Below are 19,793 nucleotides of genomic sequence, written 5' to 3'. Positions count from 1 at the left end.
AAGAGTCACAATTTGCAGTTCGCTCCTCTCTCGTCAAAACCGTTTGCCGTTTTTAGAGCAAATTGTTACCCGAGATGAAAAACAGGTGCTGTATGTTAATTTGAAAAGGCGGCCTCAATGGTTGGACAAAAATGAGGCTCTGCAGCCCACGCCAAAACCTGACTTGCATGCGAAAAAAGTGATGTTGTGTGTTTGGTGGAATTTTAAAGGAATTCTTCATTATGAACTTTTACCATCTAACCAAACCATTACAAGTGCAGTGTATAGTGCCCAATTGGAAAGGTTAGGCCAAGCTTTAAGAGAAAAAGAACCCACGCTGATTAATCGGAAGGGCGTAATTCTTCACCAAGATAACGCACGACCGCATACTGCAAGAATCACTGCTGAAAAACTGCGCCAGTTGGAATGGGAAGTTCTCCCTCAACCTGCATATTCTCCTGATATTGCCCCTTCCAATTACCATTTGTTTCTTTCTTTGCAAAACTTTCTTCTTGGAAAAAAATTTAATAATGAAGAATGTCTCAAAAATGCATTGACCAAATTTTTTGCATCAAAATCACAAGAATTTTACAACAGAGGGATTTAAATGCTTCATGAGCGTTGGGCACAAGTAGTAGAAAACAACAGCAACTATATTGTTGATTAAATTTTGTTGTATTGTTTAAATAAATTCGATTTTAAAAAGTATTAGAAAACGACATTAATTATTACTAGACCTAATATTAGCAATATGTGTGCCAACTCCTACTAGGCAAGATGGAAAGGTCTGTTCTCATAGGTTTCTCCTAAAAGACAAACCCCCTTTTTTTTTTTTTTTTTTTTACTAAATGCACTCAAATATTTTTATCTCTTCTGAACGGAATTAGTTCTCCTTCAGTCAGACCAGCAGTGGTCTAGAGTAAATGCTGCCTTCGAAGAAGACCTTGAGTTGTTCCTTGAGTTCAGTCACCCATTCTTCCCCTTCTAGAACCCCCTTTACTCTGGTGTGATGGATCTAGAGCTTTACCCTCTACCAGATTCAGGATGGTTGGACTGGTGAGAAGCATGTCCCAGGAAGCTGCCTGTTTTTCCTCCAGTTGATTGTCTGGCAATCCAGTTTTTATGTCTTGAGTAAAACTCTGCCCCCTGCTTCTAAGGGATGTAAGGGACCCGGCCCATCATCTTTGCTCTGTTCATGTCTGTCTAACTGCCTACCACATCTCTCCCCCCCCCCCCCCCCCCCCCAAGGATCTTGGTTCTGGATCCTTTCAGAGAAAACGGGTGCAGGGTCTCTTCTGTAGCTGCTTCATGCTGACAAAGTTTTCCTTCAGAGCCAAGAGATCTTTGCTTTCTGTCAGGGGACAATGAGGCCTGGGCATGAAAAGAGCACAGTAGTGTCTAGAGGTGATATTCCCTAAATATGTATAGGGCTTTTAACCTGGTGGAAACAGACTATGTTTTACATTTTAGTATTAGTGGGGCAAAGCTAGGACAACAAAAACTATGACAAATAATCTGGTGGGAGGAAAAAACAGTTCAGTTCTAATAATTCCCTATTGGAACACAATTTGTCCCAATAAAATTATCCTCATTTTTATTAAAGAGCAAATTAAGACCAATTTATTTACTGTACTAAATCTAGTTACAATTTGGTCTGGTTGCTTGCATGAACACAATAAGAAAAACAACTTATTGTATAGTGTTTTAAAAACCTGCCTTGCTGAAATCTCATGATTGAGATTTAATTAGCCCCTTAGGGAAAAGCAGCTGAGCCATCTAGCTGTCATCAGGTTTACCTGAAATAGCTATAGATGTGGGTAAATTCCTCAAGTTATCGAGGTTCCCAATGATGTCTTGAAGTTCTTTCCAGGTCATCTTACAGTCTTACCGACAAAGACTGCCATGAGATCAAGCAAGGCTCCAGGCTTTCTCCAATGGGCTCTTATTGGCTTTTTAAGGTTTTTTGGTTTTGTTTTTCTTTTTCTTTTTTTTTTTCTTTTTTTTTAAATATATTTTATTGATTTTTTTACAGAGAGGAGGAGAGAGGAATAGAGAGTTAGAAACATCGATGAGAGAGAATCATCGACCAGCTGCCTCTTGCACACCCCCTACTGGGGATGTGCCCGCAACCTAGGTACATGCCCTTGACCGGAATCGAACCTGGGACCTTTCAGTCCGCAGACCGACGCTCTACCACTGAGCCAAACCGGTTTCAGCTGTTTTTCTTTTTCTAAGTGTCTTTTATGAATGCAAGGGACAAATGTGAATTTGAAAGTTTACAGTTTTTAATTATGTATTTTAATGTAATGGCTGGAGTTGTGCTGGACTTTAGAGAGAGAATTGACTTTCATACAGTGAGCCTGAAAAGAAACCCACTCTTCCCAGTCAGAGAATGTTACAAAAGATGGTAATCCATGGGGCTCAGAGATGGAACAGAAAAGGCAGGAGCTATAATGGCCCTAGAGAGGAATTGCTGGAAAAGACCAGTGGCAGGTGTCAAAGAGAGTGTGGTTGTCTTTGCTGATGGTTCCCTTCAGAAGGGACTTGGATCAGGCAAGTAGACCTAGAAGTAATCCAAATAAACCAAGAGACAGTGATGGGTAAGGAGAAAGAAAAGAAGAAAGAAAGGAAGAAACTAAGAAAAAATAAATAAATAATGGCTTTTAGGGCAATGGAAGCTAAAGAGAAAATAAACAAATGGGACTACATCAAAATGAAAAGCTTTTTTACAGCAAAAGAAGCCATCAACAAAAGAACAAGAAAGCCCACTGTATGGGAGAATATATTTGCAAATGTTAACACTGATAAAGATTTAATCTCCAAGATCTACAGGGAACTTATACAACTTAATAAAAGGAAGATAAATGATCAGATAAAAAATGGGCAATGTAGAATATATATATATATATATATATATATATATATATATATATATATATATATATTAGAAATATAGAAACATAGAAATATATCCCAAGAAACTAGAAACACCAATTAGAAAGGATATATAAGCTTCCATTGCCCTAGAAGCCATTTCAGTAAAGAAATTGCTTTGGCATATGTCTGAGATTTTTTTGCCTGTGGATTCCTCTAGTATTTTTATAGTTTCCTGTTTTATGTTTAAGTCCTTTATCTATTTTGAGTTTATTTTTATGTGTGGTGTAAGTTGGTGGTCTAGTTTCATTTTTTTTTTTTTGCATGTATCTGTCCATTTTTCCCAACACCATTTATTGAAGAGACTATCTTGACTCTATTGTATGCTCTTGCTTCCTTTGTCAAATATAAATTGAGCATAGTGATTTGGGTCAATATCTGGGTTCTCTATTCTATTCCATTGGGTGATATGTCTGTTCCATTGGCTGATATGGATAAAAAGGAACCTTCATGCACTGCTGGTGGGAATGCAGACTGGTGCAACCACTGTGGAGAACAGTATGGAGTTTCCTCAAAAAACTAATAATGGAACTCCCAGTAATCCCACTTCTACGAATATATCCCAAGAAACTTAAAAAAAAACAATCTGAAAGGATATATGCACCCCTTTGTTCATAGCAGCACAATTCACCATAGCTAAGATTTGGAAACAGCCCAAATGCCCATTAGCAGATATATAGATTAGAAAACTATGATATATCTATATAATGGAATACTAGGCTGCTATAAAAAAGAAGGAATTCTTACCATTTGCAGCAGCATGGATGGATCTAGAGAGCATTATGTTAAGTGAAATAAGCCAGGCAATAAAAGAAAAATACAAGAAAATCTCACTTATTTATGGGAAATAAAAGAACATTATAACCTGATGAACAAAAAGATAAACACAGAGGCAGTAAAGTACTGAACAGATTTTCAAATTACAGCAGAAATACTGGGAAGTGTTGGGATGGAGGGAGAGGGGTTAAAAGAGATGAACCAAAGGACTTGTATGCATGCATATAAGCATAACAAATGGATGCAGATAACAGGAGGTGATGGTGAGGGCAAGATTGAGAGAGTGGGGGAAGGCAATGGGTAGATAAGCACACATTTGTAATATCTTAATTAATAAAGGAGGGTAAAAACAGAGAAACAAACAGTATATTGAAGAGATGTCTACAGTCCCATATTTATTGTTTCACTAGAGGACCATTGCATTAAATTCCCTCAGGCCAGTCTTCATCCTCTCCAATATGGGACCTCTTGAGGGACGTCTGACTGCCCTTTTAGGCAGTGAGACATCCCTCTCACAACCCAGGACTGCTAGCTCCCAGCTGCTCACCTGCCTGCCTTCCTGATTTCCCCTAACCTCTTCTGCTTGCCAGCCTGATCACCCCTTAACCACTCCCTTGCCAGCCTGATTGATGCATAACTGCTCCACTGCCAGCCTATTTGCCCCTAACTGTCCTCTCCTGGTCACCCCTAATAGCCCTCCTCTTCAGGCCTGGTCCCTCCCAATTGCCCTCCCCTGCTGGCCGTCTTGTGGTGGCCATCTTGTGTGTAGGAGTGATGGTCAATCTGCATATTACTCTTTTATTAGATAGGATAGAGGCCTGGTGCACAGGTGGGGGCCAGCTGGTTTGCCCTGAAAGGTGCTTCGGATCAGGATGGGGGTTCCCTTGAGGGATGGGGATATCTGTGGTGGTTTGCAGGCTTGTCATGCCCCTGGGGACCCAAGCAGAAGCCCTGATATTTGGGATTTATCTATCTTCTATAATTGAAACTTTGTAGCCTTGAGCAGAACCAAGCCTCCTGCTTGCTCTTTGGCTGAAGCCATTTTTGTAGGAACTTATTTATCTTCTATAATTGAAACTTTGTAGCCTTGAGCAGAACCAAGCCTCCTGCTTGCTCTTTGGCTGAAGCCATTTTTGTAGGAACTTATTTATCTTCTATAATTGAAACTTTGTAGCCTTGAGCAGAACCAAGCCTCCTGCTTGCTCTTTGGCTGAAGCCATTTTTGTAGGAACTTATTTATCTTCTATAATTGAAACTTTGTACCCTTGAATGGAGGCCTGAGCCTGCCAAGGTGTGTGGAAAGCTTGGCTTCCTCTTATGCCAGGGACCCCAATGCTCACTCCATAGCTGCAGCCATCTTGGTTGGGTTAATTTGCCTACTCGCTCCTGATTGGATGGTGGGCGTGGCTTGTGAGTGCCACACAGTGATGATTAACTTGCATATTATTCTTTTATTAGATTGTATAATTTACAATTGCCAAGATATGGAAAATGTCTAAGTGTCCATCAGCAAATAAATGGATAAAGAAGGTGCAGTAAAATGAACAACAAACCTAATCAGATAGTGTTGGTACCCTAACCTGTAGGAGCAGGAGTGGGCACTGTCGCTTTTCCCAGGGTTGTGCTGGCTGAATTCACTGGGTCTGTCCTCTGCTTTTCCATAATGCAGCTGAAGGGCCCGGCACATATTGTTCTATCTCCCAGACAGAAGCCTACCCAGAGGAAACAGTCGCAATGCCTCAGCTCTGCCAGGTTCCAAGTAGGAGGTGATAAAAAAAAAAAATCAGCCTCACTTTGTGCCCCACTTTGCACACTTTCTGTGTGTGTTCATCTCCTGCTGGATGGGGTCTCTCAGGTTCCAACCAGACAAAGAGTCTAAATCCTCCTTGTTGTCAGACCAAACACTATGAGTATAGATTTCAAGCCCAGTACCATTCCCCTTTCCCTTGGGTCTCAGAGGGACAGTAATGACCTAGTAGGGAGGGACCAGCACTGCCTGTGTGTTCAAGGTAGGAAATACCAATACTCTTTGCTAAGCCACACTGTCCAGTCTCCATCCATATATTTGTCCAAAATACTTTCAGGGAATAAAGGGCCCCTCAGAATCACTGCTGGGTGTATTGATCAGACACTCCACCAGCCCAAACTTTTCCATGCAGCCTCTCCTGCAGACACAGATTGGAGTGAACTTTCCAGGCTGGTGTTGAAACAAAAAAAAATTTCTTTGCCTGGGATGGTCAGGTCTCAGTTTCCCAGATGGACTTAATACCCACTGATTCCCATCACCTGAGCTCCTTTCTCTTCCCTGTTGCTATGGGTTGGGGATAGCTGCATGGGGCTGAGACCCCATGCTCCTAGGGGCAGGTGGTCTACAGCCACAATATGCCTCTGTCTTTCCAGCCCACATACGCATGAGTTGGCTCACCTCCTTCCCATCTTCTCCTGTCCTTCCTCCATGGTCCCTGATCTCAATATTTTAGATCAGCTACACTTCAACTGGTTTTTAGCTTTATTTTGTTTGTTTTTTGTTTTTTGTTTTTTGTTTTCAAGCTGATTGCCCTACAGTTTAGCTGCATGTCTGATCCAGTGTTGGAAGCCAACGGAGTTTCCAGCTACTCTGTAGCCATCTTGTAATCTCTTTCTTATTTTCCTAAGCTGTACAATCTCCTTTATTTTCAGTTTTTCTTTCTCCTACTTGTCTAGTAGATGATATAGAACATAATACTCAGGAGGATTAGATAATCCTGTTAAACACTATAACCTCAAAAGGACATGTGGTCATCTTTTTAACTATCTCCAAATTTTGAAAAATTTTCTAAACATCTGAATATTAGAAATGATTATGTCTACATTCCGATTTGTTATAGAGTATATGAAAAGTATACATAAAGGTGTTTAATTTTTAAAAGCATAAGATAGGCCGAAGCTGGTTTGGCTCAGTGGATGGAGCATCAGCCTGCAGACTCAAAGGTCCCAGGTTCAGTTCAGGTCAAGGGCATGTACCTTGGTTGCGGGCACATCCCCAGTAGGGGTTGTACAGGAGGCAGCTGGTCGATGTCTCTCTCTCATTGATGTTTCTGATTCTCTATCTCTCTCCCTTCTTCTCTGTAAAAAAATCAATAAAATATATTTAAAAATAAATAAAAGCATAGGGTAAGCTTATTTTTTTTATGCTAACAGAACTTTCCTACAGTCCTAACAAAGAACTTAACTTCTGCAGTCAGAACTACTCATGGGCATCTCTTAAGCACAATATACACTTTTTTTCACTAGGATAATGCTGTCTCTCCCACTTACCTTGCTTTAAATTGTCTTCCCTTCTCATTTCTGCTTAACAGCTCTACCCAATAGGAAGTGTTCTCAGACATTTCCATCCAAAAGAGAAAAACTTATCTGAATTTATATAATGCTTAGTTGTCAGTTCCAATGAGAAATGTAGTGTACAGAGAAAAAAAAATTCCTGGACCAGGTAGTCAAACATTTCATCATTTACTAGATATGCAATCTTGAATAAATTTGCTGACCTCTTAAAACTACCTTTTTTAGTCTTAAAATAAAGTAAGCTCCATCTTAAACATGGTGCCAGGATTTTTAAAAAATGTCATGTTTGTGAAATGTTTTGTTTATGGTAACTGATTATATTTAGGTAAAGAATTTGTTTTATTTACACCAAGTTCAGCTATGATGATTTACATTCTGATAATCTCAAAATGATTTCATGTATGTTTTTCTTATTGCCTCAATTCAAATAAAAGTATATTTATTTTTTTAGATGATAAAAGTTCTTAAGAGCTTATTATAGAAAATGTTAAAAATACATGCAAATAAAAAATGAAATATAAGTTTATGTCATAGCTGGAAAATAACCACTAAACCAAGAAATAACCACTATTAACATTTTTATTTGATGCTATGAATTTGTGCATGGGTGGGTTCTGGTGGGGATTTGATTCTGCAGCTCACCCCAGTAGGGGACATGCAGGAGAAACAATGAATCTCTCTCACCATTGATATTTCTATCTCTCCCTCTCTCTTCCTCTCTGTAATCAATAAGAATATATATTTAAAATAAGAGAAAATAGAACTTCTGACTTTAAAGATAATGCAGTGTTCTTTTAAAAATTTTAACTAAATTTATTGGATTGACTTGTTAATAAGGTTATTAATGAACTGAAGGCTTTACATGTAACACTGAATCTTTCTTTTCATCTTTCTTTCCATTTAGTTTGTTGCCCAGCCCAATTGTCAACAATTGCTTGCATCTCGCTGGTATGATGAGTTCCCAGGGTGGAGGAGAAGACACTGGGCAGTGAAGATGGTGACATGTTTCATAATAGGACTTCTTTTTCCAGTCTTCTCTGTATGCTACCTTATAGCTCCTAAAAGCCCTCTTGGACTGTTTATCAAAAAACCATTTATCAAGTTTATCTGCCATACAGCATCCTACTTGACTTTTTTGTTTCTGCTGTTGCTTGCCTCTCAACACATCGACAGGTCTGATTTGAACAGACAAGGTCCACCACCAACCATCGTCGAGTGGATGATATTACCATGGGTCCTGGGTAAATGTGTTACTATAGAAAATATAACAATGTGATACTGCCATGAAATTTTTGTTGCTCAGAAAAGAATATTAATTGAAGTGTAGGATATAAAGTGTTTAAAACAGCTTCTTACCATCATAGCTCTAAGGTCTAATCCCAATGCTAAATAATTATTTTACAGTTGGGTTGACTTGCTCTTAAATACAGATTATGAAATGTAACTTTAGGTTTTAGAATTCCATGTTTTAATGATGTAATGTCCCATAAATGCTTCTCTAGTGTATTGTTAGTATTTTTGTTTTTTAAAGCTTTTCAATATATAAATAATTGTTCTAATTTTTATAAATAATTAGAATAATTATTATTCTAATTATTTATAAATAATTATATATAAATCCATATATAAATAATTTTTCTAATTTTCTAATAGATATGCCTTCTGCAGAATTATTAGTTTTATACATAAAATAACTAAATATTCTTTAAAATCCATTTATGTTTATATTTGAAATTATATATTAAATCAAAATAATAGTAAATTTAACAATAAGGCATCCTTCAATTTCTATCTGTTCATTTTAGATAGGAAAGAAAAATGTTGGTAAGGTAGTAAACCTTAAAATAGCTAGTAGAAATCATGTTTTCCTTTCCTGTTGTTATTATAGTCATGGTTAAAATTTACAGTTTAATCATTCTTTCCTCCATCCCACTGTGTTTTTCTGAGAAATCACATTTTTTTCTATTTTGATAATTTTAAACCTCTCTGGTATTATATCAATATTGTTATTTATTTATTAGAAAATATGAGACAATTTTCATCACTTACAATCTCAAAAGTTCAGTTTGGGTTAACTGTCAAAACTGCTGCCAGAATTGTGAAATGAGGAAAAAGCAGTAGGTTTACAGGACACAACAGTGTCTGAATATGAGATACATATAGTTTTCAATTTTGAAGATTATAAATACTCGCAGTACATAAGCCCTGGTCAGGTGTCGCAGTTGACTACAGTGTCATCCTGAACACCAAAAGGTTGCAGGTTCAATTTCTGGACAGCGCACATACCTAGGTAGTGGGTTCAGTCCCAAGTGTCTCTCTTACATTGATGTTTCTATCTCTCTACCTTGTTCTTTCTCACAATATCCCTTTATCCTCTCCCTGCAAAAAATCAAATATATTTCCTCATCTGAGATTTTTTTTTTTTAAGTTCATAGAAACAAGATATGTTTTAGATCTTACTGGAAAGAAACTCTGTCTTAAGTGAACTTTAAAATATGCCAAAACCGGTTTGGCTCAGTGGTAGAGCGTCGGTCTGAGGACTGAAAGGTCCCGGGTTTGATTCCGGTCAAGGGCATGTACCTTGGTTGTGGGCACATCCCCAGTAGGGGGTGTGCAAGAGGCAGCTGGTCGATGTTTCTCTTTCATGGACTTTTCTAGCTCTCTATCTCCCTCCCTTCCTCTCTGTAAAAAATCAATAAAATATATTTAATAAATAAATAAATAAATAAATAAATAAATAAATAAATAAAATAGAGCATAAAGACCAAAGATCTTTCTTAAATTAGAAGGAATTCAGATAATCTATCTTTTTTTAATACTTTAATTTTCACTATGTCTTTTTATTGAAGCACTTAATCCATTTATATTTATGGTTATTATTAATAGTCACTTGTCACTTATTGTCATTTTAATTCTGTATGCCTATCTCTCTCTCTCTCTCTCTCTCTCTATATATATATATATATATATAGAGAGAGAGAGAGAGAGAGAGAGAGTTTCTTCTTCTCATTACAGCAGTCCCACTTCTTGTAGTGCTAGTTTGGTAGAAATAAACTCTTTTACCTGTTTTTTGTTTGTTTCTTTGTTTGTGTGTGTGTGTTTTGTTTTGTTGTTTGTTTTGTTTTGTTTTTTGTCAGAGAAGGTCTTTACAGTGGTGCCTTGCATAAAGAACGTCTCGCACAGCGAACGCTGCACACAACGAACTTCATTTCATGATTCATACAACGAACTTCGTTTCACACAACGAAGTCGCCCGAGCTTCCACGATGGCTTTGCCCGAGCTTCCACGACTGCTTCGCCCAAGCTTCCACGATCGCTGCCGATGTATTGCATCCTTCCGCGCAGGCACTGCAGGCAGTCGTTAGTCACTGCGCTTAACTTAAGCACGTATCGCGGCAATCGTTCTTCATTATGAATTAAATCACGCACGTATCACGGCAGTCGTCCTTTTAAGTTAAACTCAATATTTTTTTTATATCATGGCTTCTAAAAAAAGCAGGAAGGTGATTTCTGTTGAAATGAAACAGGAAATAATTAGAACGAGTGAATGTGGGGTAAAACAGTGTGACCTCGTCAAAGAGTTTGGCCTCAGCAAGACCACCATTTTCACCATTTTGACAAATAAGGATGCAATCAAATCAGCCAAAGTAGCCAAAGGAGTATCAAAACTATTTCATGAAAAACATAGGTCTTCAATCCACAAGGAAATGGAGAGGCTATTAGCGATTTGGATTAAGGACAGGCAGGTGAAAGGTGATGTAACAACCCAAGATATTATCTGTCACAAAGCCAAGAGAATTTATGACGATCTAAAGAAAAACGTCCCTGGAAGTAGCAGCAATCAAGATAATGAAGAAGAATTCAAAGCCAGCAGGGAGTGGTTTTTTAGATTTAAGAAAAGGTGTGGAATCCACAGCGTTACTATGCATGGTGAGGCTGGCAGTGCTGACAAGAAAGAAGCAGAAAAGTTCTCTATTAACTTTCAAAAATGCATTAAGGATGAAGGATACTGCCCACAACAAGTGTGCAATGCCGATGAAACGGGTCTTTTCTGGAAAAGAACGCCGAGCAGAACCTTCATTACAAAAGAGGAGAAGAAATTGCCAGGACACAAAGCCATGAAGGACAGACTTACCCTTATGTTTTCGTCTAATGCCAGCGGAGACCTCAAGATCAAACCTCTATTGGTTTATCACTCTGAAAATCCAAGAATTTTCAAGAAAAATAACGTTATTAAGTCCAAACTGCCCGTCCATTGGAAGTCCAATCAAAAAGCCTGGGTGACCCAAGTTATCTTCAACGAATGGATTCTGGAAACCTTTGCTCCTGCCGTGAAGAAATTCTTGCTGGAAAAAGAACTGCCGCTCAAAGCCCTTCTGATACTTGACAATGCCCCTTCTCACCCAAAAGACCTAGAGGAAATATTGCAGGGAAATTATCCTTTTATCAAGGTGCAGTATTTGCCACCAAACACCACATCCATTCTTCAGCCAATGGATCAGCAAGTTATTGCGAACTTTAAAAAACTCTACACTAGAGCCCTCTTTAATAAGGTGTTTGAAGAATGCGAGTTTGGTGGAGACAATATGACTGTCCTTAAAGTTTTGGAAGGAGAAATTTGATGTCCTTATGGCAATACGACTTATACAGAAGGCCTGGGAAGAAGTGTCACAAAGGACCCTCATTTCTGCTTGGAAGATGCTTGTGCCTTCGTGGACCCAGGAAGAAGCAGTAGTTGATGACACAGAAGTGGTGAAGGACATCATCACAGTGGCCCAAAGGTTGGAATTAGAGGTAGAGGAAGAGGATGTAGAGGAGCTTATTGAGGAACACGAAGAAGAGCTGACAACTGAAGAGCTCCAAGCACTTCTGGTCCAGCAACAGGACAATGCTCAAAGGGAAGCGTCATCTGATAACGAGGAGCAACAATCAAACAATCAACCAATCCCAACTGCTGACATCAAGAACATCCTGGTCAAATGGAAAGCAGTTCAGGAGTTTACCAATGCCCACTATCCGAATTCAGCTGAAGCAAACAGGATCAACAATCTTTACTCCGATACTCTTGTCCGTTATTTTCGGCAGATGTTGAAGAAAAGAGAAAAACAAATGACTTTGGACAGGTTTTTCATGAAACCATCGGCCAAAAAGCAGAAAATGGATGAAGATGTGCAAGATTCGGTAGACTCTACTTAGTCTGTCTTAAAATTTAAAAAATGTGTTTTTTTTAAAAAAATTATGTTTTTAGATGTATCTAAATAAAAATAACAAAAAATTTATCTTTTTTTATGTCATCTTAGCATATTTTATGCTACAGAACGAATTATTTTTTTTAACATGTATTGTTATGGGAAAACGCGTTTCACATAACGAACTTTTCGCATAACAAACTTGCTCCTGGAACGAATTAAGTTCGTTGTGTGAGGCACCACTGTATTTCACCATCTAGTTTGAATGATAGCCTTCTTTCTTGATATAGTAATCTTGGCTTCAGATACTTGCTTTTCATTACCTTGAATACTTCATGTCATACCTGTCTGGCCTTTAGAGTTTCTGATGTGATATCAACTGACAGCCTTATGGGAGCTCCTTTGTAGATAACAAATTGCTTTTCTTGCTTTACTTTTCTTTCTTTTAAAAAAAATATATATATATATTTTATTGATTTTTTACACAGAGGAAGGGAGAGAGATAGAGAGCTAGAAATGCCGATGAGAAAGAAACATCGACCAGCTGCCTCTTGCACATCCCCTACCAGGGATGTGCCTGCAACCAATGTACATGCCCTTGACCGGAATCGAACCTGGGACCTTTCAGTCCGCAGACCACACTCTACCACTGAGCCAAACCGGCTTTGGCACAAATTGCTTTTCTTTTGCTGCCTTTAATATTCTCTCTTTGCCTTCAATATTTGGCATTTTAATTATAATTAAGCAATTGTTTGCATCTGGGTATGGGCCTTTTTGGATTCTTCTTGCTTGGGACTCCCTGTGCCCAGTGAATTTGTGTGACTTTTTCCTTCACCAGGTTAGGGAAGTTTTCTGCCACTATTTCTTCAAGCAGGTTCTCTATACCTGGCTCATTTTCTTTACCTTTTAGCACTCCTTTGATGTGAATATTGTTATGTTTCATGTTATCCCACAGCTCATTAAGTTATCTTCTGCCTTTTTATTGTCTTTATGTATTTATTTATTTATTTATTTATTTTTGTTCTCTGATTGAGTGATTTTTTTCTACCCTGTCTTCTAATTTATTGATCTGATCCTTGGTTTCCCCCAATCTACTGTGTATTCATTCCACTGTATTGCTTCTTAGTGTTGTGTCATATTTTGTAGTTACTCTATTTTTTCTCTTCCTATTGATCATCTTTTCCATAACTATTCTGATGTCTATATCTGATAATTTTTTATCTCTATTGCTTTTCACTCAGCTGTATAATTCTCTTGATTTTTTTTTTTTGTGGGGGGTTGTTTGTTTATTTGTTTGTTTGTTTTATGGTCTCTTATTTTGGTTGCCTGTTTGGATCTGTGACTATGTATTAGGTAGATTTGCTTTGTCTCCCAAATCTCTAGTGAAGAACAATGTCAAAAGCTTTGACTATTTCTGACTAATCAGATGAGACAAAGACTCGAAGACTCCAGGCACTTGCCTCTGCCTGCAGACTGTATTGTCTTGAGTAGCCTCAGGCTATTGTCCACATGTGAGGTGAAAGGTTTTCCAATAGGGTGGAGCAATTGTTTCTGCCTGGATGGTACTTGTTCATCTTAGTCTCTTAATGGGCCTCAGAAACTCCACAGGTTGGGGCAAAGGATTTTCCAATAGAGTGGGGCAACAGCCTCCTGTGCCACCTCCCCACCCCCAGGCAAAAAATGCCTGGATTGCAAAAGTCTGCCTGGGAAAGATGACCTTGCTCCAACAGGGAATGACTCAGCACAGAAAACCATTAGAGCACCTTCAGAATACTAGCCCCAACCTTGGTTTCTGCTCACACAACTCCAGTCTACTCTGTCCTCCCTCAGCTGGAGCCCACAAAATGACTGCACATGAAGTTTTGTGCATTGGCTCTTTAGGAGGATGCCTGCATTTCTACCCATCTCTGGCTGGCACCTAGCAACCCTGCTGCTTTTCACAGCAAGGTGTTATGTGGGCACCTTTCTCAGTACTGGTGATCTGAGCTGGGGAGCCCAGTTTGGGGTTTAGAACTCAAAATTCTAAGTGGGAACCCCCTATAGCTGAGATAACTCTCCAGACCTTAAGCTGCTGTCTATGGGACTCTAATCTGCCAATTCACACCTCCACCTTTCCTACTAGTCTTTATGTGGTCTCCACTTTCTATCCTTGGTTATCAGGGACCTCTTTAGCTAGTCTTCAGTTGATTATTCAGGATGATTCTTTCTTCTTCATATTTTAGTTGTAATTTAAGTTTGTTTCTAAAAGCATGTCAGTGTAGCATCCATTTGCCCTACTGCCATATTTAATCTCCTTTAATTTTCTTTTTAATTTTTATATTATAATTGGCATACATTATTATATTAATTTCAGGTATACAACATAGTGATTCAATGTTTATATGCCTTAATAAAAATGCTACAATACATAATTATTACAGTATAGCCCCCACTCTGTTTTGGGGCAAATCAGTGTAGTTAGTTCTCTTAGGTATCCATGAATCCTAATTATGCAGCAATATTTTACTGTTCAGAGTATAGTCACTGCATCTAAACTTACTGAATCCCAGGTTCACTGCATATGTATGATTGACACAGCTATGGAAATAAATTGAGCACAGAACTTCATTTCTGGTTTTAGTTTCATCATCTCTGTAGCTGAAATGATAGTAATAATACCTATATTATAAGATGATTGGAAGATTAAAGGAGTTACTGCAGGTAAAGTGCTTAAAACTATTTCAGCTACAGATAATATTCAATCATTTTTAGCTGTATTTACTTATGTCTGCATTTTCTCAGTGGTTTTATTTTTTTAATTACATTTTATTGAGATATAATTGACATATAACATTGTGTTAAGTTCTTTTTAATCTTTATTGCTGAAAATTCTACATATGTCCCCATCTTCCCCATTGACCCCATCTAACCCACCCCAGACCTTCACCACACTATTGTCTGTGTCCATGGTTATATATATATATATATATATATATATATATATATATATATATACATACATACAAGTCTTTGGTAGATGTCTTCTTACCTACTCACCCCCACCTTCCCTCTGAGATTTGACATTGACAGTCTGTTCCATGCTTCTATATCTCTGGATGTATTTTGTTCAACAGTTTATTTTGTTCAATAGATTCAACATATGAGTGAGATCATGTGATGCATGTATTTCCCTGCTTGGCTTATTTCACTTAGCATAATACTCTCCAAGTCCCTCCATGCTGTCTCAAAGGGTAATATATCTTTTTTTTACTACTGTATAGTATTTAATGGTATAAATGTACAAGTTTTTTTTATCCATTCATCTGTTAGTACTTGGACTATTTCCAGATCTTGGCCATTATAAATAGCACTACTATGAACTACTATGTTCTTTCTGATTGGTGTTTCAGGCTTCTGGGGATATATTCTGAATATGGGGATATATTCTGAATATTAAAATATATTTTTAAAAAATTAAAAATGGAACAGCCATTTTACCCAATGATTCAAGTTGAATCATTGGGTAAAATGGCTGTTCCATTTTTAATTTTTTAAAAATATATTTTAGTTTTTATAGAGAGGAAGGGAGAGGGATAGTTAGAAACATTAATGAGAGAGAAACATAGAAACATCAATCAGCTGCCTCCTGCGCATTCCCCAATGAGGATGTGCCCACAACCAAGGTACACACCCTTGACAGGAATCGAACCTGGGACCCCTCAGTCCATAGACCAGTGTTCTATCCACTGAGCCAAACTGGCCAGGGCCCATTTTCAATTTTTCAGGATACTCCACTGATTTCCATAGTGGCTGTACAAGTCGACACTCCAACAGCAGTGTATTAGGATTCTTTTTACTCTACATTTTCACAAGTACTTGTTTATTGATTTATTGATAGTAGCCATTCTGACATGGGTGAGGTAATATCTCAGTGATGTTTTAATGTGCATGTTTCTGCTGATTAGTGAGGAGCATTTTTTTTATTTTTTTTTTTAATGTTTCTCTTGGACATTTGTATGGCTGCCTTGGAGAAGTTTCTATTTAGGTCTTCTGCCCATTTTATATTGTGTTGTTTTCCTTTTGTTAATTCATATGAGTACTTTATATATTTTGTATATTAACCCCTTATCAGATGTATCATTGGCTGTACCACACCAGCACAGCCAAGGGTTCAGTGAGCCTGAGCGAGGGCAGATGAAGGATGAAGAAAAGACAGACAAAGAGAATAAGCTGGGTCTAGGTGGATCTTCTGTGCCTGGCTGAGACCACAGAACAGATTCAGACTATAAGCTGATGCTTTATTTTATAGTCAGAGGTAAACAAGGTAGTGATCACCATAGATACAATGTTCTTAGGAGTTTCACTTATTTTGGCAGCACTTCTCATAGTCCATTAGCTACCCAGGAAAGATCTAGGGAGCATCATAAGATCAAGCTTAATTATACTAAGAGGTCTGTGCCCTCTAAGCTGGAATTTGTTTGCAGCTTAGCCAGCAGGTCAGTCCAAGGGTTAAACCTATAACCACCCTCTACAATTGGCAAATATGCTCTCTCATACAGTGGATTCCCATTTAATTTACATGTTGTTTTATTTTGCTGTGCAGAAGTTTTTTATTTGATGTAGTCCCATTTGTTTATTTTTCCTTTGTTTCTCTTGTGCTAGGAGTTGTATAATTTGCTGTTTATGTTTACTTCAAAATTTTTTATGATTTAAAAATCATTTAAATCTTTTATCCATTTTAAATTTGTCCTTGTGTATGGTTTAAATTTGTGGTCTAGTTTCATTTTTTCTCTCTCATGTATCTGTCCAATTATACCATTTAATGAAGAGACTATCTTTATTGTATGCTGTTGCCTCTTTTGTTGAAAATTAATTGAGCATAATGGCTTGGATTGATTTCTGAGTTTTCTGGTTTTTCCCCATTAATCTATATGTCTGTTCTTGTGCCAGTACTAGGCTGTTTTGATTACAGTGGCTTTGTAATATTGCTTGATATCTTGTCTTGTGACCCCTCCACCTTTGTTCTTCTTTCTCAGGATTGCTGCAGCTACTTTTTTGTTTGTTTGTTTCCATATACATTTTTGGAATTTTTAAAAAAAATTTCTTTATTGATTAAGGTATTACATATGTGCCCTCATTCCCCCGCAACTCCTCCCCTAACCCCCTAGAACAATTAACAATTGCTAAGATTTGGAAACATCCTAAATGCCCATGAGTGAATTAAAAAACTATGGTATGCCTTAACCAATTTGGCTCAGTGGATAAGGCATTGGCCTGCAGACTGAAAGGTCCCAGGTTCAATTCCAGTCAAGAGCATGGACCTTGGTTGCAGGCACATCCCCAATAGGGGTAGTTGCAGGAGGCAGCTAATCAATGTTTCCCTTTCATCAATGTTTCTAGCTCTCTATCCATCTCCCTTCCTCTCTGTGAAAAGTCAATAAAACATATAAATAAAAATGAATAAGTAAATGAATAAATAATAACTGTGGTACATCCACACAATGGAATAATATGCTGTGGTAAAAAAAAAAAATTTAAAAAGAAGGAATTCTAACCATTTACAACAGCATAGATGGAACTGGAGAGCATTATGCTAAGTTAAATAAGCCAGTCAGAGAAGGAATGTTTGTTTCTGGTCTGTGAAATATGCCATTTTGGGATTTTAGTAGGGATTGCATTGAATATGTAGGAGTAGAAAAGACAATGGGTAGCAATGACTCAACCTTTTATCAGAAGTAAGATATAAACAAAAAAGTATAGTATGATTTGATGATTATATTAATGAGCCTTCTATATTTTCTCACTCATTCCTACTACCTGGTATAGTAAGAGATCCCTCTGTTTGTAAGGATTTAGCTTTATAACAGGACCAAAGAATTTATGGAGAAGAGTGTGGCTTATTAATGTGTCCCTCATCATGATAATTTTACTGATGATAGATTGAAGCTCTGTGTAAGGGTTTTTCTCAAGTTTTCTTGAAACAACTTAGATCTTAACTCATGTCAAAGTGGGTAAAATGGCTGTTCCATTTTTAATTTTTTAAAAATATATTTTATTTTTTATAGAGAGGAAGGGAGAAGGATAGTTAGAAACATTGATGAGAGAGAAACATAGAAACATCAATCAGCTGCCTCCTGCACATTCCCCAATGAGGATGTGCCCACAACCAAGGTACACACCCTTGACAGGAATCGAACCTGGGACCCCTTGTTGTTTAAATAAACATTTGTTGTTTAAATGAGCTACTTGTTGTTTAAATAAACATTTTTTATTTATTTAAAATTTACTTTCTGGGGAGAAACCAAGATGGCGGCATGGGATAGACACCCGAATGCAGCCTACCACAACAAATTTGAATTTAGAACTGAAAAACAGGGGAGGCATTGCCCTGACATGCCAGACGGCTGGCTGAGAGGAGGCTCTGCCATCTGGGAAGGAGAGAGAAGGCACGCTGAACCTCAGGAACTGTGAAGGTACAGAGAACTGTGTGTGCGAAAAGGCACTGGCTTAATCCCGGTGCGGAGAGGAAGGGCCGGACTAAGATTGCTGCTGGCTTACTCCCTGCACAGAGAGGGCAAACAGCTAACACGGCTGGCTTTCTTGTCCGAGAGGAAAACAGAATCAGCCTATTGCTCTGATAAACGGCCCCAGACAGGGAGAGGCCAGACTGTCAGGCAGTGGGCAGAGATCTCTTGGAGGTGTGTGAAGCCAGAGGCCATTACTGCGAGACTTGGGGAGGAGCCGAAGGGAAAACAAAGTTTCTCTGCACCAGCCCGAGACTCCTCCCTACCTGTGGCTGAGCACTGAAGCTCTCCCAGAGGCTGGCTTTCTCTAAGGAGGGACTTGCAAGAATCCAAGCTTGTCTGTGCCTTTACCAAAGAGGTGAGTGCGCGCCTGCAACCAATCTTCCAAAACTCTTCACAAATAGGACTTTTCTAAGGCGAGGCTGACAGGGAACCAAAGATTGTCTGCCCCACCCCGAGACCCCGCCCTATTCAAGCAGAGTATGGAAACCTTCCTAGCTGAGACACTGCTGATCCTCACAGCCAATTGGCTTGGAAATCAACGCTTCCCAGTGATACCAACAATAAGCAAGGCTTAACAACAAGACTGCACACACAGCCCACAAAGGGCTACACCAAGACTGTCCACCGCAGGTAACTGGGAAGGCTGTGCTACTGGGCTCTACCAGAACACCTAGCACACAAAGCTATTCCATCAAATCAGGGAAACAACTAAAATGCAGACAAGAAGAAGGACACAAAGGAAGGAGATGGAGGAAAAGAAAAGATTGGACATTGAGTTCAAAACTACAGTTATAAGGTTATTCAACAATATCCTAAAAAAGGCCGATAAAATAAATGAGACCTATGAGGATATGAAAAGGGAGCAACTAGAAATAATAAGGGATCAACAAGAAATGAAGAAAACATTGTCTGAAATAAAAAATATTATACAAAGTCCTAAAAACAGACTGGAAGATCACAAGAATCAAGACAAAGATTTAGAACACGAAGAGCCAGAGGACACTCCTCTGCAGAAGGGAGAAGATAAGAGAATCCAGAAAGTTGAAGATAGTGTAAGAAACCTCTGGGACAATTTCAAGCAACCAAC

At 38.3% G+C, this 19,793-nt stretch overlaps 1 protein-coding gene across 1 annotated transcript in view; it reads left to right on the top strand.

Moving 5' to 3' along the window:
- The window catches only part of TRPC4 (transient receptor potential cation channel subfamily C member 4), a 319,844-nt gene that overhangs the window by 184,577 nt on the left and 115,474 nt on the right, over positions 1-19,793 (top strand). Inside the window, exon 4 of the mRNA XM_036454947.2 lies at positions 7,916-8,252. Coding sequence (XP_036310840.1) covers positions 7,916-8,252 — 337 coding nt within the window. The remainder of the gene's footprint in view (positions 1-7,915; positions 8,253-19,793) is intronic.

Source organism: Pipistrellus kuhlii, unplaced genomic scaffold (assembly GCF_014108245.1).
Source record: "Pipistrellus kuhlii isolate mPipKuh1 unplaced genomic scaffold, mPipKuh1.p scaffold_m20_p_3, whole genome shotgun sequence".
Taxonomy (NCBI): Eukaryota; Metazoa; Chordata; class Mammalia; order Chiroptera; family Vespertilionidae; genus Pipistrellus; species Pipistrellus kuhlii.
Note: the sequence above shows the minus strand (reverse complement) of the source record. Positions and strands in the feature narration are given on the sequence as shown.